Source organism: Kogia breviceps, chromosome 3 (assembly GCF_026419965.1).
Source record: "Kogia breviceps isolate mKogBre1 chromosome 3, mKogBre1 haplotype 1, whole genome shotgun sequence".
Taxonomy (NCBI): Eukaryota; Metazoa; Chordata; class Mammalia; order Artiodactyla; family Physeteridae; genus Kogia; species Kogia breviceps.
In genome coordinates this window covers 105492368-105512224 of record NC_081312.1, presented here as the reverse complement: position 1 = coordinate 105512224, position 19857 = coordinate 105492368, and the positions used below count along the sequence as shown (strand labels likewise).

Here is a 19857-nt window from a genome sequence, read left to right as displayed (position 1 = left end):
GGCCAGCGCTCACGCAGAGGCTGCAGGGGTGGCCCCCGAACGCCTGCCTGGATCCAGACGCCAGCTCCACCGCGCGCTCCCCAGGGGATGCAGAACAGGGAAAGTGACCCCCCTTTCCAGCCCCCAATTCCTCATCTGTACATTGAGATAACAACGGTGCTGCCTCCTGGGCATGGGGTTACTCAAGTTGCCGCCGGTGAGCACCAGGATGGGGTCTGGCACGTGCTCAGCGAAGGTGAGGGCCAAGTGCCTCTGAGTTCTCGGAACCTGGCGCAGGGCACGCTCAGAAAGGCTCTGTCACTGGACGGACTGATGGGGAGTGAATGGATGCACGGATGCCCGAGCAAACCCGGGGATAACTGTCAGACTCAGCGGTGTGACAGGTGTCAGGACGCAGTCTACGTAGAGACGTGCAGTTTGTGGGTTTCGTACTATCCCCAGATCAAGGCACCCATCTACAGTAAATATTTTAAAATCACGGTACCTTGCCCCTAGCCACTGGCCAGCGGTTTAATAAAAACAGGACTAGAGAGTGCCCAGGGCCTGGCTAACGGCTTCCAGCACTAATCACGGCAGCCACAGCCGTCTGGCATTGTCACAGAAGCCGGTTCCTCGCACACTAAGCCCCCGCCTCCCTTCTGCAGGCCCCAGCATCAGGGATCTAAGGCCTGACACTCTTGCAGACCCAGGAGAGGCTGTGATGAAACAGAAATGTCACAGGACTTCCTCCCCGACTGTCAGAAAACACCACTTGCTCCTCTGCTGCTACTCCATCACGCGAGGCCCTTTACTGTAAGTGTACGTGCCCTTAGCATCCCTCCCTCTTACATATGGTTTTAAATTTTATTTATTTATTTTATTTATTTGGCTGCACCGGGTCTTAGCTGTGGCACGTGGGATCTAGTTCCCTGACCGGGGATCGAAGCCGGGCCTCCTGCACTGGGAACACGGAGTCTTAGCCACTGGACCACCAGGGAAGTCCCTCCCTCTTATATTTTTAAACACTCACACCTTAGACACGCTTCACTCCAAGCCAGAGGATGCTCCTGCAAGGAGGTAAAGGGTCAGAAAGGCTGGCTTTAAGAGCCGAGCTCACCAGAGCATGTTCTAGAACTCGTGAGCAGGAAAGGCCTGCTCAGTGTGGGTCTCTGTGAAACAAAATGCTGGCTGGAGACTGGGAACCAGGCCTGCATGACCAGCCCCTTTTCTCCAACAGCTATTAGTCACAGGCTCCATACACCTGAAATCCAAGTGTCCAGGCCCTTCCTTGCTACAGAAAGCACTGAATTAGATTGATACTGTCCACTGCCTCCGTCAGGCAGCCACTATCAGCGCAGGCTGGGGCAGCGCAGGGACTACACACCGCTCTGCCTCGGGCCTGGCAGGTGCTGTCAAGAGATGAGAAAGTGCCCTGTGTCAGCTACGTTCAGAAGACAACGCCTGGCACGTGAGAGGCCCCGGAAGGTCCTGATTCAGAGACGGGTCTAATCTTGTTGCACCGCACCCCTGACCACATCTCACTCTGAGTCGCCTGCCTCCTCCTCACAGAACCAATCAGGGCACTGCAGGTAGATGCTCCTTGGAACCGCTAGTCTGGGGAGCTTATTAAAATACTGGGGCCCCAGTCCAGAGGTGGGGCCAGGGCATCTGCAGTCCTAACAACACCCACAGGTGATCCCGCCGCACAGGGAACTCGGTCCAGTGGACGCAGACTTCCTGCGGCAAACGGACGGGAAACTGCACGAAAGCCACTCACCAGGTGGCGCTGCAGGAGTGCGCAGGACGGACCGTATCCCAGCTCTGCCTGCGACAGTAGAGGGACGACTACCGCCAGGCCCACCACCCCTTGCGTCTCTGCCACCCAGCAGCACTGACAACCCACACAAAACTGTTAGGGGCTGAGCAGGATGCTCTCCACACGCATTAGCTGTTGGAGTGAAGTTCACTGAACGCCACTCTTGTCATCTTGACCCGACGTGAGATTAACAAATGCTCTCAAGGTTCACCCCAGGACTCAGCATCAATCTTTCACAGGCAAACATTATTCTTGGATATCCTATTATTGTTGATATAGCAATAAGCCTGAAAACATCTTAAAAATCCACTTCCCAAGTAAAAGATCCTAATGATAGTGGTGACACCCAAGGAAGCCAGGTATGGCCTCAGCCAGCATTCTCCCAGCGTCCACCTCCCTGGTCCCTTGGCCTCACTCAAGAGAACCACAGGGGAATGGTCCTCCTTCCCCCCTCTCTGGCCCCACACGCTCTCCTGCCACAAGACTCCTGCAGCAACGGAGCCCTCAGCCACTCCTGGCTGACCAGAGGCCTGGATGCTATCCAGCCGCCTCTCCCTACGTCAGCCAAGGAGAGAAGCCCTCCCTCCCCATCAGGTGAGCATCATGGTGGGGCAACTGGTGTTTGTCAAGTAGGTTGTCACCCATCAGTGGATCAAGGAATCAACTGAGTGAGTCATGATGAGCATTTTAAATATGCAATATACAGTGTATTTAGAAAATATATCAGAGGGTACAGCACAGATCTTTGGCAAGCACTGGAAATATTTCAACAAATTCTTTTGTTTCAGTTATATACACTCCAGTATGTGTGTCCTAGGTTGTGAGATAAAATGTTCTTATTATGGCTGGCAGTCACCAGAGTTTGAAAAACATTAATAAGCTCCAAATGTTTCTCAGTGAAAGGACTCCTGTGGTTTTCAAGAGGCTACAAGTCTGCTGCAGGGATCCATTCCCGTGCAGTACGGGCAGCTCCCAGCACCTCGGCACAGCGAACGTTAGCGCTGCCTCTGTGGTCCGCAGGGACATGCGCCCTCACTTGCCCAATCAGCAGCAGGTCCACAGAAATCCCCTGGAGAACCCAGCCTTGGTCATCAGGGCCAGAGCAGCTGCCAACTGTAGTTCAGGGGCAACGAGGGTGGCTCAGAAGAGGCAAAAAGTGTGTGGCTGGGGAGCGAGGGGGTGAAGAGATTCCTGAATGCTCAGCTGCCCAGGCCAGGAAGCCAGGGGACTTCGAAGTTCAAATTCCTTCTCCACCCCCTTCAATCTGCCCCCTCTTTTCCATCTCTGGGGGCACCTTGCTGCAGGCTACCACCTCTCACTGGGACCCCCTGGTCTGCTGCCAATCCTGCTCCAACCTGACGTGCCCTTTTGGTGTCTAACCCTGCAGGGACTTCCCAACACTCAGGATGAAGCACAAGGTCCTGGGCATCCCAGCTCTGCTCCAGCCCAGCCCCGATCCCTGCCACGCCAGCCCCACCCTGGCCGAGCCACTGCAGCAGTTCCCCCAGACAGGCTGCGCGCGCCCACAGCCCTGCGAGCACGCGGCTCCTGAGCCCCTCTGCCGGGCTGCCCACTCCCCACCACCCCTGCCTGGCCCAGGCCACGGGGCCTTCCTCCAGCACTTGCCCCATCGCTGGGCTTCCTCCACTACAGCTCTGAGCAAACCATGCTGTAACACTTCCTCACACGTTCTTCAAGGACAGGGCCTGTTCCTCATCTACCATCCTCAATGCCTGGCAGAGGGCTTGCCGTGTGGTTGATACTCAGCAAGTGCTCACTAGACAAATAATGTGCTTTGGTTGCTGGGATTTATGCTTGTTGAATAAAGGATAAAAGCATCTTTCATCTTAGTTCCTCCCCAGTCTCTGGAGGCCGCTGGGTGTTCCCACTCCTTTCCCCCTTTCCCCTGGGAGGAAGCGCCCTCTCTCACCACTGCACACCTGAGAAGTCTCTGGGTTTGAGACGGCCGGGACAGTCTGTACTCAAGGAAGCAGAGGTCAGGATCCCTGCCCTCCTGGACATTGGGGGATTCCCCCAAGGACTCACCTAGCATCAAGGATAGTGCGAGTGAAGTAACGGAGATACTTGAATATGGACATTGAATCTTGCAATTTCAGGATCTCCTCTTCCTTGTATTTAAAAAGTGCCAGGGCAAAGCGGAAGATAACCTGTGGAAAGAACAGGGAAATCTATGAGTAGAGAAGCACCGTGGCTCCAGGCACCGGCTCCAGGGATGGAAGGCCTCCCTGGGCCCTGGGAGCAGCTTGCACGGCCTGCCCTAGGGCAGACGCTTGACCTGAGGTGCAATTTCCACCAGTGCCTTTCTTAACAGAAAAAAGTTTTCAACTCTTTGGTGGTTTTCAGCAACACTTCAGCCCAAACCAAAAATTCCCTTAAGGAGTAGAATCTTTGTGGAATCCTTCCACATTTAGCTCACATTTCTAGTCAATAAGCTATATAGAACTAGAAATAATTTTTAAATTAAATCAAAACCAGGGTCCTCTGATTCTGAAACTCTTAGAAAGCTCTACCACCAGAGGCAGTTTTTATCTCACCTACTGAAACTAGGATCTGAATTTCTGACTTCTGAATATGGTGAAAGAAAATAAATTTTTCTTTTTTTTTTTAAACTGATTTGTTTCTGGGTCACTGTGTTGAGGCCAGAGGGAATGGACTCCTGGTGGTCCTGCAAGTTCAAGCAGCTTTGGAACAAACTGCTTCGCCCACATGTAAGGGCACTGGCTGGCTTGCACCAACCTGAACTTTCTCTTATTTAGAAAACAATATTTACAGAGTTTAAATAGATGATCTTTATCTTAACATCCCTACCTGTGGCCCAATAGGGAACACTGTTTAAGCCCCGGTTGAGAATTCTTTTCAATAATGACAGACTAGATTTAAAAGTTGATAATGCACTGTACTGGACAGAGTGTGGGGTAATATACACACTCAAACTTTGGTGGTGGGAGTAGAAATTGGTGAGGCCCTTCCGCAGGGCAATTTGGCATTCTCGATGAAAACTATAGGGTCCTTTGATTCTGGATTTACCATGGACCTGGCACTTCCACTTCTAGGACTAAACCTATAGAAAGACAATTATAAGGAGTCATGGCAGCACAGTGTGAAGTGGCAAGAGACTGGAAACAATGTAAGTGTCCATCATCAGGGGACTGTTATGTAAATTTCTGGTTCATCTGTAGAAGGAGATAACTATGAAGTTAAAAAAAAAAAAAAGAGCCAGGGCTTCCCTGGTGGCACAGTGGTTGAGAGTCCGCCTGCCGACGCAGGGGACATGGGTTTGTGACCCGGTCGGGGAAGATCCCACATGCCACGGAGTGGCTGGGCCCGTGAGCCATGGCCGCTGAGCCTGTGCGTCCGGAGCCTGTGCTCCGCAACGGGAGAGGCCACAGCAGTGAGAGGCCTGCGTACGGCAAAAAAAAAAAAAAAAAAGAGCCAGATCTATATGCCCTGATATGTATGAAACTATCACCAATAAATAATAAATTTTTAAAACATGTTTTAGATATACATAAAATACCTTGAAAAAAAAGATACAGTACATTGAGAAGAACGGCTAGGAGACTGGGGCTCTCTTTTCTACTGCACACCCTTAGTTACACGATTTGAGTTTATCATGTGTTACTCACAAACTGATTTTTTTTAAACATAAAACAGACTGGCTGGGAGGCTTGTGGGCAGTAGGGCTCTGAAGTTGGCCCCCTGAGTCTGCTCCTGATCCTCTGTTTACTCTGGGCCTCTACCTCCTCATCCATACAGTGGGGATAAGACCACCACCTGTTTGACAGAAGTTGAGCCTCAGACCACAAACCATCAAAGCCCCCATGCCTGGCACAGGGTTTGGCAGAGACTCAATGTTTCTGATAAACGAGCAAATGACTGCAGTCTCCTGTGACCCCAGACCAAGCTCCAGCGGCGCCTGGTGCTGGGATCACTCTGCCCCTTGCCGCCCTTCATACGTCCCAGCTAAGCCGGCCCCTCTGCTGCCACTGCCCGTGGAGCCATGCAGCAAGCAGACCCACCTTTGGTCCCTCATAAAGGAAAGAGTCCCATATTTTAAAAAGGATGTCACTAACGACGCTATCCACAAACACCACCAGAAACCAGTTGAACGTGATGAGGGTGTAGTCGACTTTGTACTGTTCAAAGTGGGCATGCAGTCGAGGCAGCTTCTCACTCATGAGGTCTCTGAACACCCGCTGGTCCACCTGGAGAGGGAGCGAAGGGGAGAAGTGTATGGGGGCTGCCATTGCACTGAGCGAGCAGGCCATCGGGGGCCCCGGAGGGGCTGCAGGCCCATCACAACACACAGCAGCGCAGCTGTTCCAAATGCGCGGTGGGCTCACCCCAGCGTGGACTGCTCTGCACCCACTCTGGGGTGAGCCCGAGAAGCAGCTGACCTTGCACACTGCAGGTGCTCACCAAGTGCCCCCTGACAGTCATCCTTTCCACAGGGTATGGGGGTGGGTTCTGTGGCCTGAAAGCCACCCCTGTACTCAAAATGCCCCATGAAAATGGGCTGCTGCAGAGCCGGTGGAGTCTTGCTAATCCATGTGGAAATACAGAGGGTGCTGCTACAAAGGGCCATATACCCGAGTCCCGGGCCAAAGAGGAAGTACGGTATCACCACATCCAAATATTTACTGGGCTGTGTGGGGCAGTGAGGGAGCAAGGACTCCAGAGTCAGCTGGACCTGAGTTTGGCTCTCAGCTCTACCACTTTCTAGCTGGGTGGCCTTGGACAGATTATGTTCTAGACAGCTCTGTGCCTCATCTGGAAAACAGTTAATGATCTCCTTCTCCCAGGGCTATTGTGAAGATTACATGAGACTTAGGTAAACACATATCAAAATAGGTGTCTGGGGCTTCCCTGGTGGTGCAGTGGTTGGGGGTCCGCCTGCCGATGCAGGGGACACGGGTTCGTGCCCCAGTCCGGGAGGATCCCGCATGCCGCGGAGTGGCTGGACCTGTGAGCCATGGCCGCTGAGCCTGCGCGTCCGGAGCCTGTGCTCCGCAATGGGAGAGGCCACAACAATGAGAGGCCCGCGTACCGCAAAAAAAGAAAAAAAAAAAAAAAGGTGGCTGTTACCCCTCCATGCTCTGTGTCAAGCAGGGGCCAGTGCTGGGCAGAGAGTTGAATCAGGTTCAGCCCTGACCTCTAGGAGCTAAAAGACGAGTGGGGAAGCCAGATGTATGGACTGTTACGATAGCTGTGGCCACCAGGGCTTGGTAGAGATGTGTTTACAGAGCATTACAGAGCCCCGGACGGGTCCCAGCCAAGCCTGGAGGAGAACAGCCCTGCGGTGGGAGCACAGGATTCTGGGCAGAAGGGCTGAGAAGGACGCAGCCCAGCCCGGCAGAAGCACCAGGTCCCTGGGGGGCAGACCTCACCTACAGGCCAGGGGCTTTTCCAGCCTTTGTCTGTGACCCACAAGAAAATATACATCAGCCATCACTTAGTCTGTGTGCACAGAAGAGAAACAAACTCACAAACAATACTTAACCTCACAAAGTAGGACACACTTTGATGCCTCAATTCTACTCTATCCAACTTAATTTGATGAAAAAAACAAAAAAAGCTAGTGCCAATACCAACTACTCATGTTTGAAAAGTGCAGAAAGCAATGAAGGAGAAGCGTTAAGAGGCTTTAAGCAGGAGAGTGACGTGGTTGGATCTGTACTTTAGATCCATCTCTCCACCTGAAACGGGGCCAAGCTGAAGGGGAAGCAAGGCCCCATGGAGGCCCCACCACACCCGGGGCAGAGGTGATGAAAATGTGAACCAAGGAAAGGCGGTGGGAGGAGAGGAGCACCTGGATCAGAACTGTGCAGAGGTAAAGTCTGTATGAACCTGCGGACCCCTCTGCTGTCAGTGGTAAGGAGGAGGGGTGCTCAGAATACACAGGCTTCCCACAGGGGCATGGAGAGGGCAGAGTGTGCTCCCCGAGGCCGGATCATAGGGATGAGGGCTGGGCTGGGGGAGACTGGGACAGGCTGGTGCCCGAGGGGCATCTGCAGCAGGATAACTGCAGCCCACCAGAGACCCGAGGCTGAGGCTCCAGGGCCTGGGTGGAGTGAGGTCACCTTAGGTAAGTGGTGAAACCGCGAGAAAAAAAGAGACCAGCAGAGGAAAGCAAGCCACAGATGCACAATGGGCCAAAGCCAGGCCGTCCAGGAACGAGAGTAGCGAGGAAGAGCCAGCTGCACTGCACGGGAAGTATATCACCTCATTAGCGTTCCCTGAATGGTGCACTGTGAGGGGAGTGTAAACCAGTACAACCATTTAGGAGAGCAATCCGGCAACACCCAGGAAACAGGAAGACTCACCCTACAGCAAGTCTACTCCTAGGAATGGATCCCAGAAAAACCTGCCAGACTTTCACGTGCATATCAGTCAAGGTAAGATAGAAGATGTGATAATTCTTGGGATTACTAGGATACTAAAATAACTAAAAACAATCTAGATAAATGTTAAAATGACATTTTAAAATGTCTTTGTTTAGGACAATCCAAAACTTTGAAAAACTCGATTGTTTATCCTTTTGGGAAGGTTTGCTTTTTTGAAAAAATATAGAAGCCATTATAGTCAAAAAATTTTTTTAAAAAAAGAATGTTACATAGTTTCAAGTAGGTATCATTGGTTGAAATTTAAAATTTTAAAAGGCAAAGTAACTTAAAAAACTAAAAAACATTTTTTACAGAAATGATTCTAGGGGCTTCCCTGGTGGCGCAGTGGTTGAGAGTCCGCCTGCCGATGCAGGGGACACGGGTTCGTGCCCCGGTCCGGGAAGATTCCACATGCCGCGGAGTGGCTGGGCCCGTGAGCCATGGCCACTGAACCTGTGCGTCTGGAGCCTGTGCTCTGCAACGGGAGAGGCCACAACAGTGAGAGGCCCGCGTACAGCAAAAAAAAAAAAAAAAAGAAATGATTCTAAAGCATTGTAAAGTCACCCTAGGGTGCACAGAGGATAAAATACAGAAATCATGTTTGGAAACATACATTTTTGTCCAGTTTGCTTTCTGACTAGAAGAGACAAAATTCTGAAGATCTAAATTTGCTGAAATGAATTATAATTAAGTTTTCTTAGAAGACTTAAAAAACAAAAGAATGTAAGAATTTATAAGACTTCCCTCGTGGTGCAGTGGTTAAGAATCCACCTGCCAATGCAGGGGACACAGGGTCGAGCCCTGGTCCGGGAAGATCCACGGAGCAACTAAGCCTTGCACCACAACTACTGAGCCTGCGCTCTAGAGCCTGTGAGCCACAACTACTGAGCCCACACGCCACAACTACTGAAGCCCGTGTGCCTAGAGCCTGTGCTCCACAACAAGAGAAGCCACCGCAATGAGAAGCCCGCACACTGCAATGAAGAGTAGCCCCCACTCGCTGAAACTAGAGAAAGCCTGTGTGCAGCAACGAAGACCCAGTGCAGCCAAAAATAAATAAATAAATTTATTTTTTTTTAAAGTTATAAAACCATCTCGTAGTGTGCAAAAAGTATCAGTCTCTCACCTTCTCATCCACATCCACTCCCCACCTCTGTAAAAGTCTGATAGGTGGACCAACAACTGAAAGGCAAGTTGTAAAAGCATCCCACACGTGCATGTGTGGTAGCCACGATGACAGGCCACTCCTGGACGTCTTCTTCGGTCAGCTTCCTGGAAGCCCAGCTCCTCCCACTGGGCAGGGTCAGCATCACTCACTAGTGATGGGTCTTCTTTTCTGCTGGTGCTATTCCATCCCTCAACATTTAAACAATGACTACATATTTGCACACACTTCATGCTTGGCACTGGCCAGTGCTGGGGACAAGAGACAACAGGACAAGGTGCTACTTTTTTTTTTTTTTTTTTGTGGTACGCGGGCCTCTCACTGTTGTGGCCTCTCCCGTTGCGGAGCACAGGCTCTGGACGTGCAGGCTCAGCGGCCATGGCTCACGGGCCCAGCCGCTCCGCGGCATGTGGGATCCTCCCGGACCGGGGCACGAACCTGTGTCCCCTGCATCGGCAGGCGGACTCTCAACCACTGCGCCACCAGGGAAGCCCCCAAGGTGCTACTTTTAAGGGGTTATAAACAGGCAAGGGACACAGACAGCTGACCATTGGCCCAAGTGATGGCGATGCGATGCACTCTGCCCAGAGGGACTGGGCTGAAAGTGCCTGAGAGGAAGGGGCCAGTCAGCTGGCCTTGAAATGGGAGAAGAACGAGGCACACACCTCTCCTCCCAGGTAGGTGGCAGATGGCGTCTTGTTCTCGAGGCTGCCGGGTGCTTGGCAGACGGCTGGCATGGGGCAGGCTGCCAGGGACACTTGCTCGGGCCTCTGTTCAGCCCCTCTCAGTTCAAGAGGACGTGGAATGACTGTATTCATCTCTGTGTCCTCAGTGCCTAGCGAGGTCCTGGTGCACAATGTGCACTGAACTGACGGAGAAGCTGCTGAGCATCTGGACTGCAGCACAGCGTTAAGGGGCTCAGGCACTGGGCTCTGGCAGGATGTGGCTGACAGCGATTTGCAAAGTACAGCGCTGGGGGCTGACTGCACACACAAAGCCATCCACATTTTAAGAGTGGCCTTATGCAATGTCCATCATAGAAGAATGGTTAAATACCTCAAGTCCATTCAGCCAGTGGAATATTACAGTCACCAAATATGATGGTTAAAAACTATATAACTATGTGAGAAAATGCTCATGCTGTCATGTGAACCAGCCAGGATAATCAGTCTCTCAATTTGGATACCTAAATGTATTGGGAAAAAGTATAAAGGAAATATATCAAAATGCTAACTGTGATTCTCAAGCTGGTAGGATAACAGGTGATTTTTCATTTTCTTAATATATATTTCTGTATTACCTAACTTCAGAGAGCATCTATTACTTTTAAAGTCAGGGGGAGGGACACTTCCCTGGTGGCACGGTGGTTAAGAATCCACCTGCCAATGCAGGGGACATGGGGTCGATCCCTGGTCCGGGAAGATCCCACATGCCACGGAGCAACTAAGCCCGTGCGCCACAACTACTGAGCCTGCGCTGTAGAGCCCGCAAGCCACAACTACTGAAGCTCACACGCCACAACTACTGAAGCTCATGCGCCTAGAGCCCATGCTCCACAACCAAGAGTAGCCCCCGCTCGTCACAACTAGAGAAAGCCCACACTCAGCAACGAAGACCCAATGCAACCAAACATTTTTTAAAAAACCCTTAAAGTCAGGGAAAATGTCTCTTTAGAGTTTACATTTATGTTGATGTGACAATGTGAGGCAAATTTTGTCTTAAATTCACATACTTAAAATAGGTCTTCCCCTTCTGCCTGTAATAACACTATTAATAATAATTTTATTGACTTTTTACAGTGTTCTAAGCATATTAAGCTCTTTTAATGCATCATCTGAATTCAACCTCAGACACTCTAGAAGAGGAGAATATGACATTCATCTTACAGACAGGGAAACTGAGGCACAGAGGTGTTAAGTGTTGTAGCCAAGCTCCACAGCTCCAGGACAGGGCGGGTCTTCCAACCCGGCCATGTAACCCCGAGCCCAAGCACACCGAGCACACCTCAGTGGAGCTGAGAAAGATCAGTGCTTCATTTTTCTCACTCAGAAACACTGAGTCATCTGAAATTGTGAAGCTACCAGCTTCCAGGTGTCCATGAACACATAAAACTTTCTTTACTGGCTCTTTATTCGCACCTGACTGTGCCAGATGCCTCTTCCCACTGCTGTTCATTTCCTACTAGTTTACCCACTATTTTAACAAGAACTAGTCTCTAGTAGCAAAGTGAAGCGATCACAGGGAGACCAGATGGGCTTCTCTGGGATCAGGTGACATCCATGAAGCTGGGACAGGAACCCAACGGAAAGCCCGCTCTGTAGGAAGGGCAAAGCTCACCCTCCTGCCGTCCTCCCACAGCACTCCAAGAGGCAGTGGCGGGGCAGGGGGAGAGCTTGGGCCCAGAGCCACAGATGCCTGAGGCCAAACCCCAGCTTGGGCTCTCCGTGGTGGTACCTCAGGCAAGATGCTTAGTGGATCTGATCCTCAGTTTTCTCCCAAGTAAAATGGGGATAACCATACCTCCACTCACATGGCTTTGTGCAGCCATGTGGCTGCTAGCAACGGGCTGGGGCTCCCTTTCCCTGGGCAGAGAGCTCACGTGAATTCAGACACTCACTTCTGGGTGCAAGAGACACTAAAATGAAAGACAGGGCTGCAGCCCTTCAGCTGGAAGACAAGCAAGCACGCACAACGACCCAGGAAGATAACCAGTGTCACCGAGGCCTGGGAACGGGAGCAGGCCCTGAAGTCAGCTTTGGGAAGGCAGGAAAGTATCACAGAGGAAGAGGCACATGAGCTCAGGCTGAGCAGCAGCTTTCTAGGGAGGTAAGCGGGGCAGTGGGGTCTAGGTAGTGGAACTGTGTACAAAAGTACACAGAGAATGGGGTACCACCAGAGGACAAGGGCTCCATCACAGGGCATGCTGCGCTCCCAGCAGCCCAGCAGGCAGGTCAGGGTGTGGAAGGAGGCTGGACTCTGCCCGGAAGGGGGTGGGGGGGGCGGGGCGGGGAGCCTTGAGGATGTGGCTGAATCTGTGAGTGAGGCGGATAGAGGGACTGGGTGAGTGAAGGCAGGAAGAGAGGAGACGAGGCAACTGCAGTGATGCAGGAGAGGGGATGGTGACCTAACAGTGAGGAGCGAATGAGAGAACAGATCTGAGAGCCACCAGGCAGGTGGCAGTGATTAGAAACAGCAACTCCAGGGACACAGAGACAGAGGAGGAGGAGTGGGGCAGGCTGACTCGAGTTCCTCGCCGGGGGAACTAGCGGGTGAGGGGGCAGTACAGGTGGTAACAGAGGGCAGTAATGAGGATCCCTCCAAAGGCAGAAAGGCAAATAGAAAGTAAAATTCAGGGCTCAACTAGGCAAACAGAAGCCACACTAAACAGTTATAACAGGGATTTGCCCAGGGCAACAGTCACACTGGTGACGGAAAAGCTGAGAAACCAAACAGTTGGTGAGGCAGCCCAGAGGCCAGGGCAGGAAGCCACCCCCAGGCTGGAGCAGGGAGGTCCCCGCTGGCATGAAGAACCCGTCAGACAGGAGCTGGCACCACGGAGGAGACAGTCACCGGCAGAGGCAGTGGGAGTTTTCTCCCTCTCCAGGACGGAGAGGGAGAAAACTGCCTTCAGCTCCCGCGCCCTCCTCCGCTGGCCAACACAGGAGCTGGGAGACAGCCTGCGAGCCCAGTGGTCAGCACAGGAGTAGAGCAGGGGAGGGCAAGGAGTGGCTGTGAGCAGGCAGGCCAAGCACTGGCACAAGCCTGGAGAAGAGGATGCAACGAAGCACAGACACAGGCACAGCTGCGGTCAAGAGAAAAAAAGGCTCTTGGGCAGGACTGGACCAAATGTCAGACCAAGAGGGTTGCCAGTGGGGAAGCAGGGAAAGGCCATTACAGAAGCCAGTGATGGCAGCACTCCCAGCCCAGCATAGGGAAGAGATGCCCTGGGCTGCAACGGCCAAGGGTCTGGTCCAGAGTCGGGACTGTCCCAAGTGGAGACAGAACCCCTGGACCCTCCCAGCCCACATCATCCTACCCATCCCCTGGCTTCAGACTCCAGGCGTGGTGGGCATGAACTGTGCTGTTTAGATCTCCTGCTGTGGGCGGTACTGACAGCCCCAGCGCTGCCCCTCTGGATCCATCACCACATTTGTTTACAGAAGCCATGTTGCCCCGCTGCTTCCAGCCAGTGAGTGAGCAGGGAGGGCACTAATGCAGCCCGTTCCACTGAGACGTGTGCACCTTTAACAGGTGATGTTGGCTTGAGGACGCCACATGGGCATGGCCAAAACTTTCTCAGAACCTCACAGTAGGCTGGGATCTTTCCCATCTACCCAAACCTCCTTCCTTCCCCTGGTCTGGGGGTTCACCAGGCCTTCCCCAGTCCCTCCCCTAGATCCTTCACAGGTCTTTTTCCTCAGAATCCCTGGCACATCTGCTTCTGCCTTGGTCTCTGCATCTTGGAGATCCCAAGCTAACACACTAAGCTCCCCAGGCACCCCTGGATTGTGGCTTAGCTGGCCAGGCAGGCTGAGCCCAAGGCAGACAGTGCTGAGCCGTAACCACAGAGCAGGTCTGCAGGCCTGGTATGTTTCTCTCTGGATGTAGCAATCACTCTGCTGGCTTCCAGGGTGCTAAGTGAGCCTGACCTGGCACTTGCTCACAAGCAGCCCAGCCCAGTCTCCAGGGCAGGCCCAGCCTAGGTGTGCACCTTGTTCAGGGGTCCACACACACGAAGCCTCCCCCACCAAGGCTTAATTCAGGTCACATTTCAGCTCTAATTCTACAGGTTTTGACTGAAGCACAATATTTTTAGAAGTACCTGGGATCCTAAAAGAGTCTTTGTGTAATAGTCTCGAGGCATGAAAACTTCCACTATGGTGACTAGACACCAGAAAGCGTCTTCTTGTTCCAAGTATAGGAGGGCCACTGCCACCAATCTACAAGCAAACGGAGAACAAGGTGAGCGCCAGCCTCCTAGCCCAGACCCGGGCAGCACGGCCGTCTTCACAGAGGCTCTGCAGTGTGCTGCACTCTCTCACGGCCACAGCAACTTCTAGTTCTCCAAGAAAAAACACTAAATGAGTGTTCCTTGGCGAGGGTGGCATTTCCTAGTTTGAGAAGCAAAAGCCACATCCACCCTCCCCTTCATTTGGTTTTTGTTTAAAGATGATGAAATTGTTTCCCAGTGAGCAGCCAGCCTCATTTTTTAAAATGTTTTCATGATAAGATTTTTGCTAATGCAGCTAATTCTTTGAGTTTTTTGTTCAAGAAGTTCCAACTAATCCTTTTATGCACAAAAAATCCAGGGGTGAATATAAGGGGAAAAGAACACATGATGGTTTAAAAACAACTTTCTTGATACCAGTCTACTTGAAACGGGGCTTCAGACAAATGAATCACTGCGGTGGGGCTTTCTCAAAGAACTGCATCCATAGCACACACGTGGGGTGGGAAAGGGAACCGTATGTATCACCTGTTATGTCACTCACGATGGAAACTTGGGTCTGGCTATTTACATGGTCACCACTGAGAGGTTACTCATCCAGTAACCCCAGGTTTGGCTCTGAGCGGGCATTCAGGGCAGAAGGCTGAAAAGGCAGAGGCAAGAGAAAATCCCCCCTCTACATATCCAAGAACCTCTGCTCGTGACATGAAGCTTCTGTGCACCACTTACAGAAAACCCTACGGTCACTTCTCAGAATCTGTTTTTGTTTTCTTCCTTGGATAAAATTATAATGGAATCTCAAATTAAAAGGTTTAAAAAAAAAAGAACTGGGAAGGGGATGCCTTGAGTAGGCATGAATGGGATGAAGAGTAGAAAGGTTACAACAGGTAGAGATGGACAAGGAGAGAAAAACAGGACATGCACAGCACCTGCGGCGCCAGGAGACGGGGTAGAGAGACTGAAATGAGCAGAGCCTTTGACGACATCACTTTTAGTTAACTGATGTTCCAGATGACAGGCCTGAATCACTGAGGAAAGGCTAGCATTCTTCTGCTGAAGTTCTGGCTTCACAGTTCTGTTCTCATGTACAAAATAATGTGGAGAAAAAAAATCCAGTAAAATGGTAAAAATTTAGAGGTCCTAATGGTGATGGTACGGAGAAAGATTTAATTTTCTGGAAAGTCTCCTTATGTGTGGAACAGCTGATTCCATGACAATGTCAGATAAATGGGGTGTTACTGTACCCCTAACAGGCATGCTCAAGTCCTCACCAAGATCCCTTAAGTTTCAGAGGTTTTTAGCTTCCAGGAAATTTTAGACTGAGTATACAATGTGAACTGTGCATTTAAGCATAACAAGGCTGCTTTGTTAGGCAATAACTTATTTACAGGCTTTTTTTTTTTTTTTTAAATGGGGACCATAGAGGAGCAGCCACAGTCCCTTTCACTTTCAGGGCCCAGAGAGGGCACCCTGTCCTGACCACCACAGAGGCAATGACTTCCTGGAAACCACTGGTTTCAGGTCTTAACCAACTAACATTCCAGTTTAAAAGCTTTTCTTCCTGCAATACTCTCATTTCAGATGCAAATAGATAGCCCTTATCTGGAGGTCAGTATCTAGCACAGATGAGGATTAAAAAGGCCCAAGAGCTGCCAGAATAAACATCAGCATTCAAAACTCAATGCATGCACTTGATTTAAGGAGAATTGCTAAAGATGGCACACGGAGCTTCTTCATTCTTTGTCCATATCCCTACGAGCTTGGTTACCTACTTTGATTACACAGAGGAATATAAAAGGACTCTAATGACAGCAGCAGAAGTGCGCCAGCGAGGTAAGAGACAGACAGGAGGTAAAAAGCAGCCGCAAGCACTCAAAGTCCAGTGATGGGGAGCAGCTTCATGGAGAACAGACCTCAGTACCCCCCCATGGCCTCATCCCGGTGCAGCTCAGCTCAGAATGAGGAGCCTGGATCATTTAGAGCAGGTGAGAGGCTTTTCAGTGTCCTCTGCCTATGGAAGCAGGGAAGTATGCCAGACCTGCAGAAGGGCTCTCATCCAAAAGAAAACAAGTCTGGGCTCTTCAAGGGCTAGGTTTAACCAGCTGAAAAATTGTTTGGGGCAACCTCTTGATGGACAAAGATCCTGTATAAACAAGGAGTGGCCTTGTTTTCACATCAAGCATTATAAATGAATGAAAGCAAACTTCTGATCAAAACCTGAGTGTGATGAGAACAACAAGGAATCACAATGAGAAACCTAGTTGTTCCAAATAGTTGGACTTCGGTGTTCTTAATATTGGATTGGCCAAAAAGTTCATTCAGAAAACCCGAACGAACTTCTTTGGCCAACACACTACTTTCCAAAAGCATGTCTGTTTCTCTCAATTATTCTAGAATTGGGGATACTGCATAATTAAAACTAGCTTACTGCAGCTATTGATATTTATTTCCCTTAAAAGACTGGTTTTTCTTGGCTCACCAGGAGGGCAGGGGGCTGTCAGGCAGCGCCTGGAGCTACAAGTTATCTTAACAGCAAAGAGGAGCCCTCTGTGGGCCGGGCACCCACCTGTTTAGACCTTGGCAGTAGCCAATGTCTGGATTCCGCCAGGAGAAGGCGAGCAGGACGTTGCGCAACTTCTGTATGCCTTCCGAGGTGGGGCACGAGTAATGTTTGTTGTTGGGCAGAGTCCGCAGCAGGTCCAGCTCGATCTGCTTGGAGGCCGGGTTCTGTTTCTCCAGAGCCTTCTGAAGCAAGGTCTGGAAGTAACCAGGCTTAGTGCTGTCCTTGAATTTCCTGGTGTGAAGGTCCACACACCACTTCCACACCTTGGAACGGTGCTCATGTGGAATGCCCGCACGGATCAGGTTCTTTAATTCTGGAGAGCACATCATCTCCCTGTTCACTGTGCTCGCAAAATAGTTTTCCCACTTGACCCCAGTGGAAACCTCCTGGTTTTCTGTGAGGTAGAGAGTCTTCAGGTCCAATGCCCGGACTTTGGCGACCAACTTCTCTTCCTCGTCATCCTCTGGGACAGTCCTAAACCCATAAATGTCATATTCACTGTTGAGAAAAACAAAAGGAAAAATTAAATGATGCAATCTGGCAAAAAGGCCAATGAAACGGAAAAGAGAACCTAGAAATCTACCCGTAAATGGCACTTGATATATGACCAGGCATTTCAACTCAGTGAGGAAATAATAAACTTCTCAATAAACGGGGTGAGAATAACTGGCTATCTGTATGGGAAAAAATTACGTTAGATCTCTCCTTGATACTATACAGGAAAAAAAATCGATTCTAGATGGCTGAGGTGCTAAATGTGAAAAGCACAGAAGAAAATACAAGCAATATTGCAAATACAAGGCTGATAAATTTGGCTACATTAATATACATGTGCATGTATGTTTATATAGCCTACATATACACATCCATAACACTTATGCTCAAAAAATGTTTTAAAAAGTGAAAAGACAAGGGAGAAAACATTTGTAAGACATTAGGGATGACAAAGAATTCTTTTTAATTCTTAAAAAGAATTATTCTGCTGTGGTAGGCAGAATAATGGCCCCCAAAAATGTCCCTGGAACCTGTGACTATGTCACGTTACATGGCAAAGGAACACTGCATGTGGAATTACAGTTACAGAACTTAAAACAGGGAGATTATCCTGGGTTAGCCAGGTGGGGCCATAGTAAACACAGGAGCCCTTAAAGTGGAAGAGGAAGGCAGAAGAGTAGACCAGAGGTGCAACAAAGGAAGAAGAGGCAGGAAGGATGTGAAGTGGGAGAGGGCCTGGACCCACGGTTGCTGACTTTGAAGATGGAAGAAGGCGGCCACAAGCCAAGGAATGCAGGTGGCCTCCAGAAGCTCGGAATGGCCACACCTGACAGCCAGCAAGGAAACAGAGACCTAGTCCTACAACCAGAAGGAACTGTATTCTGCCAACATCTTGAATAAGAAAGGACACAAACTGTCTCCTAGAACCTCCAGAAAGGAACGCAGCACTGCTAATACCCTGACTTTCATCCAGCGAGACCATGCTGGGCTGCCTGACCAACAGAACTGTTGCATAATAAATATGTATCACAAATTTATTAGCTTAAAACAATAATTTGTTATGGCAGTCACAGAAAACCAGTACAAAGGCCTTTCAGACACTGCTGCTGAGTGTGTAAACCTGTACAAGCACTTTGGAAATCAGATCTAGCAGAGCTGAAGATATGCATTCCCTACAGGTCAGGAATTCCACTTCTAGCCTACACTCTGGAGAAACTCTCTCACACAGACAGACGGACACATGGATACACGTATCACGATGTTTACTGCACCACGGTTTGTAAAAAGGAAAAATGGAACCATTCTAAGTGTTCACCATGAGAGAAGGAATAAAAATGTGAAGTTGTGAGGCAGGTAAAAAAAAATGCTCAGGAGCTACATGTATCAACCTGTATAATTTCAGAAAACAATGTTGAAAGAAATAAGTTGCAAAAAGGTATGAATATGGTGGGATTAGCATATTAAAACGTGTCTTCAATTAGAGGTACATATTGAAGTGTTTAAAGCTGAAATGACATGTCTGGTACTTGCTTTAAAATATTCCAGGAAAAAAAAACAAAAAACAAAAAACTTTGGAGGGGAAGGGTACAAAGAAACAGGATTGCCAAAATGTTAATAATTGCTAAATTATTGGGTAACGGTTGCATACGGGGGTTGTCATATAACTCCGTCTACTACTTTGTATGTTTGAAATTTTCCATAATGAAAAGTTAAAAGTAAATCAATATACACAGCTAATGTTCTAGTTATACATGAAGTTTGAAAAGATACAACATGAATAGTAAGAGCCCAAAACACAAGTGGGAAGAAGACGTGGTGCCCTCAGGGCAGACTGCTAGGCCGCCCTCACGGGAGTCCCCCCTCCACTGCAGATGCAGCACGAGCACACAGCATGGAGACAACACTCCTGGCCTGGGAATGGGGCTGCCCAGTCTGGGGCCACGTCCTTGCCACTCACCATCTGTGTGACCTGGGCAAGTTACATCACCTCCCTAACCTCAGCTTCTGCATTTGCTGAGCAAGGATAAAAACATCCACCTGGCTGAGCTGCGTTAAATACAAGCCTGCATGTAAGGCCCTTGGCACGGCTCCCGGCACACAGGCCTCGGTAAGAGTTTTGTAACAATGGCGTTGGTCGCATTCTGACAGCATAGTTTTACCTGTCGTCTGAGTAACATGGACAAGGCAGGCCAGTGCTGTAAGCGCAGAGAAGGGAAAGAGTGGGTCAAGCTGAAGCCAGGCTTCCCTGGGGCAGGGGTGGGGCTGGAGAAGCTGAGCCACAGCAGCAAGCAGGGCCTAGGCACAGGGCTGCCAGAGGGGCAAGGGGGTGGAGACAGGAGGAGACTGGACTGAGTGGATTTGCAGATTTCTCCTTGAGCCAGTATTTCATGAATCTCAGTTTTAAGAAACTAGGATATTGGGCTTCCCTGGTGGCGCAGTGGTAGAGAGTCCACCTGCTGATGCAGGGGACACGGGTTCGTGCCCCGG

General features: G+C 50.2%; 1 protein-coding gene across 3 annotated transcripts in view; it reads right to left on the bottom strand.

Annotated features, from left to right (window-relative positions):
- The window catches only part of TBC1D2B (TBC1 domain family member 2B), a 92588-nt gene that overhangs the window by 3494 nt on the left and 69237 nt on the right, over positions 1-19857 (bottom strand). For 2 of the 3 annotated variants that reach the window (XM_059056805.2, XM_067029444.1), the window contains 4 exons: positions 16879-17373; positions 14187-14304; positions 5836-6021; positions 3842-3963 (listed from right to left, as the gene is read on the bottom strand). In XM_059056805.2, coding sequence (XP_058912788.1) covers positions 3842-3963; positions 5836-6021; positions 14187-14304; positions 16879-17373 — 921 coding nt within the window. The remainder of the gene's footprint in view (positions 1-3841; positions 3964-5835; positions 6022-14186; positions 14305-16878; positions 17374-19857) is intronic. The other variant, XR_010839740.1, reaches the window with a different exon arrangement.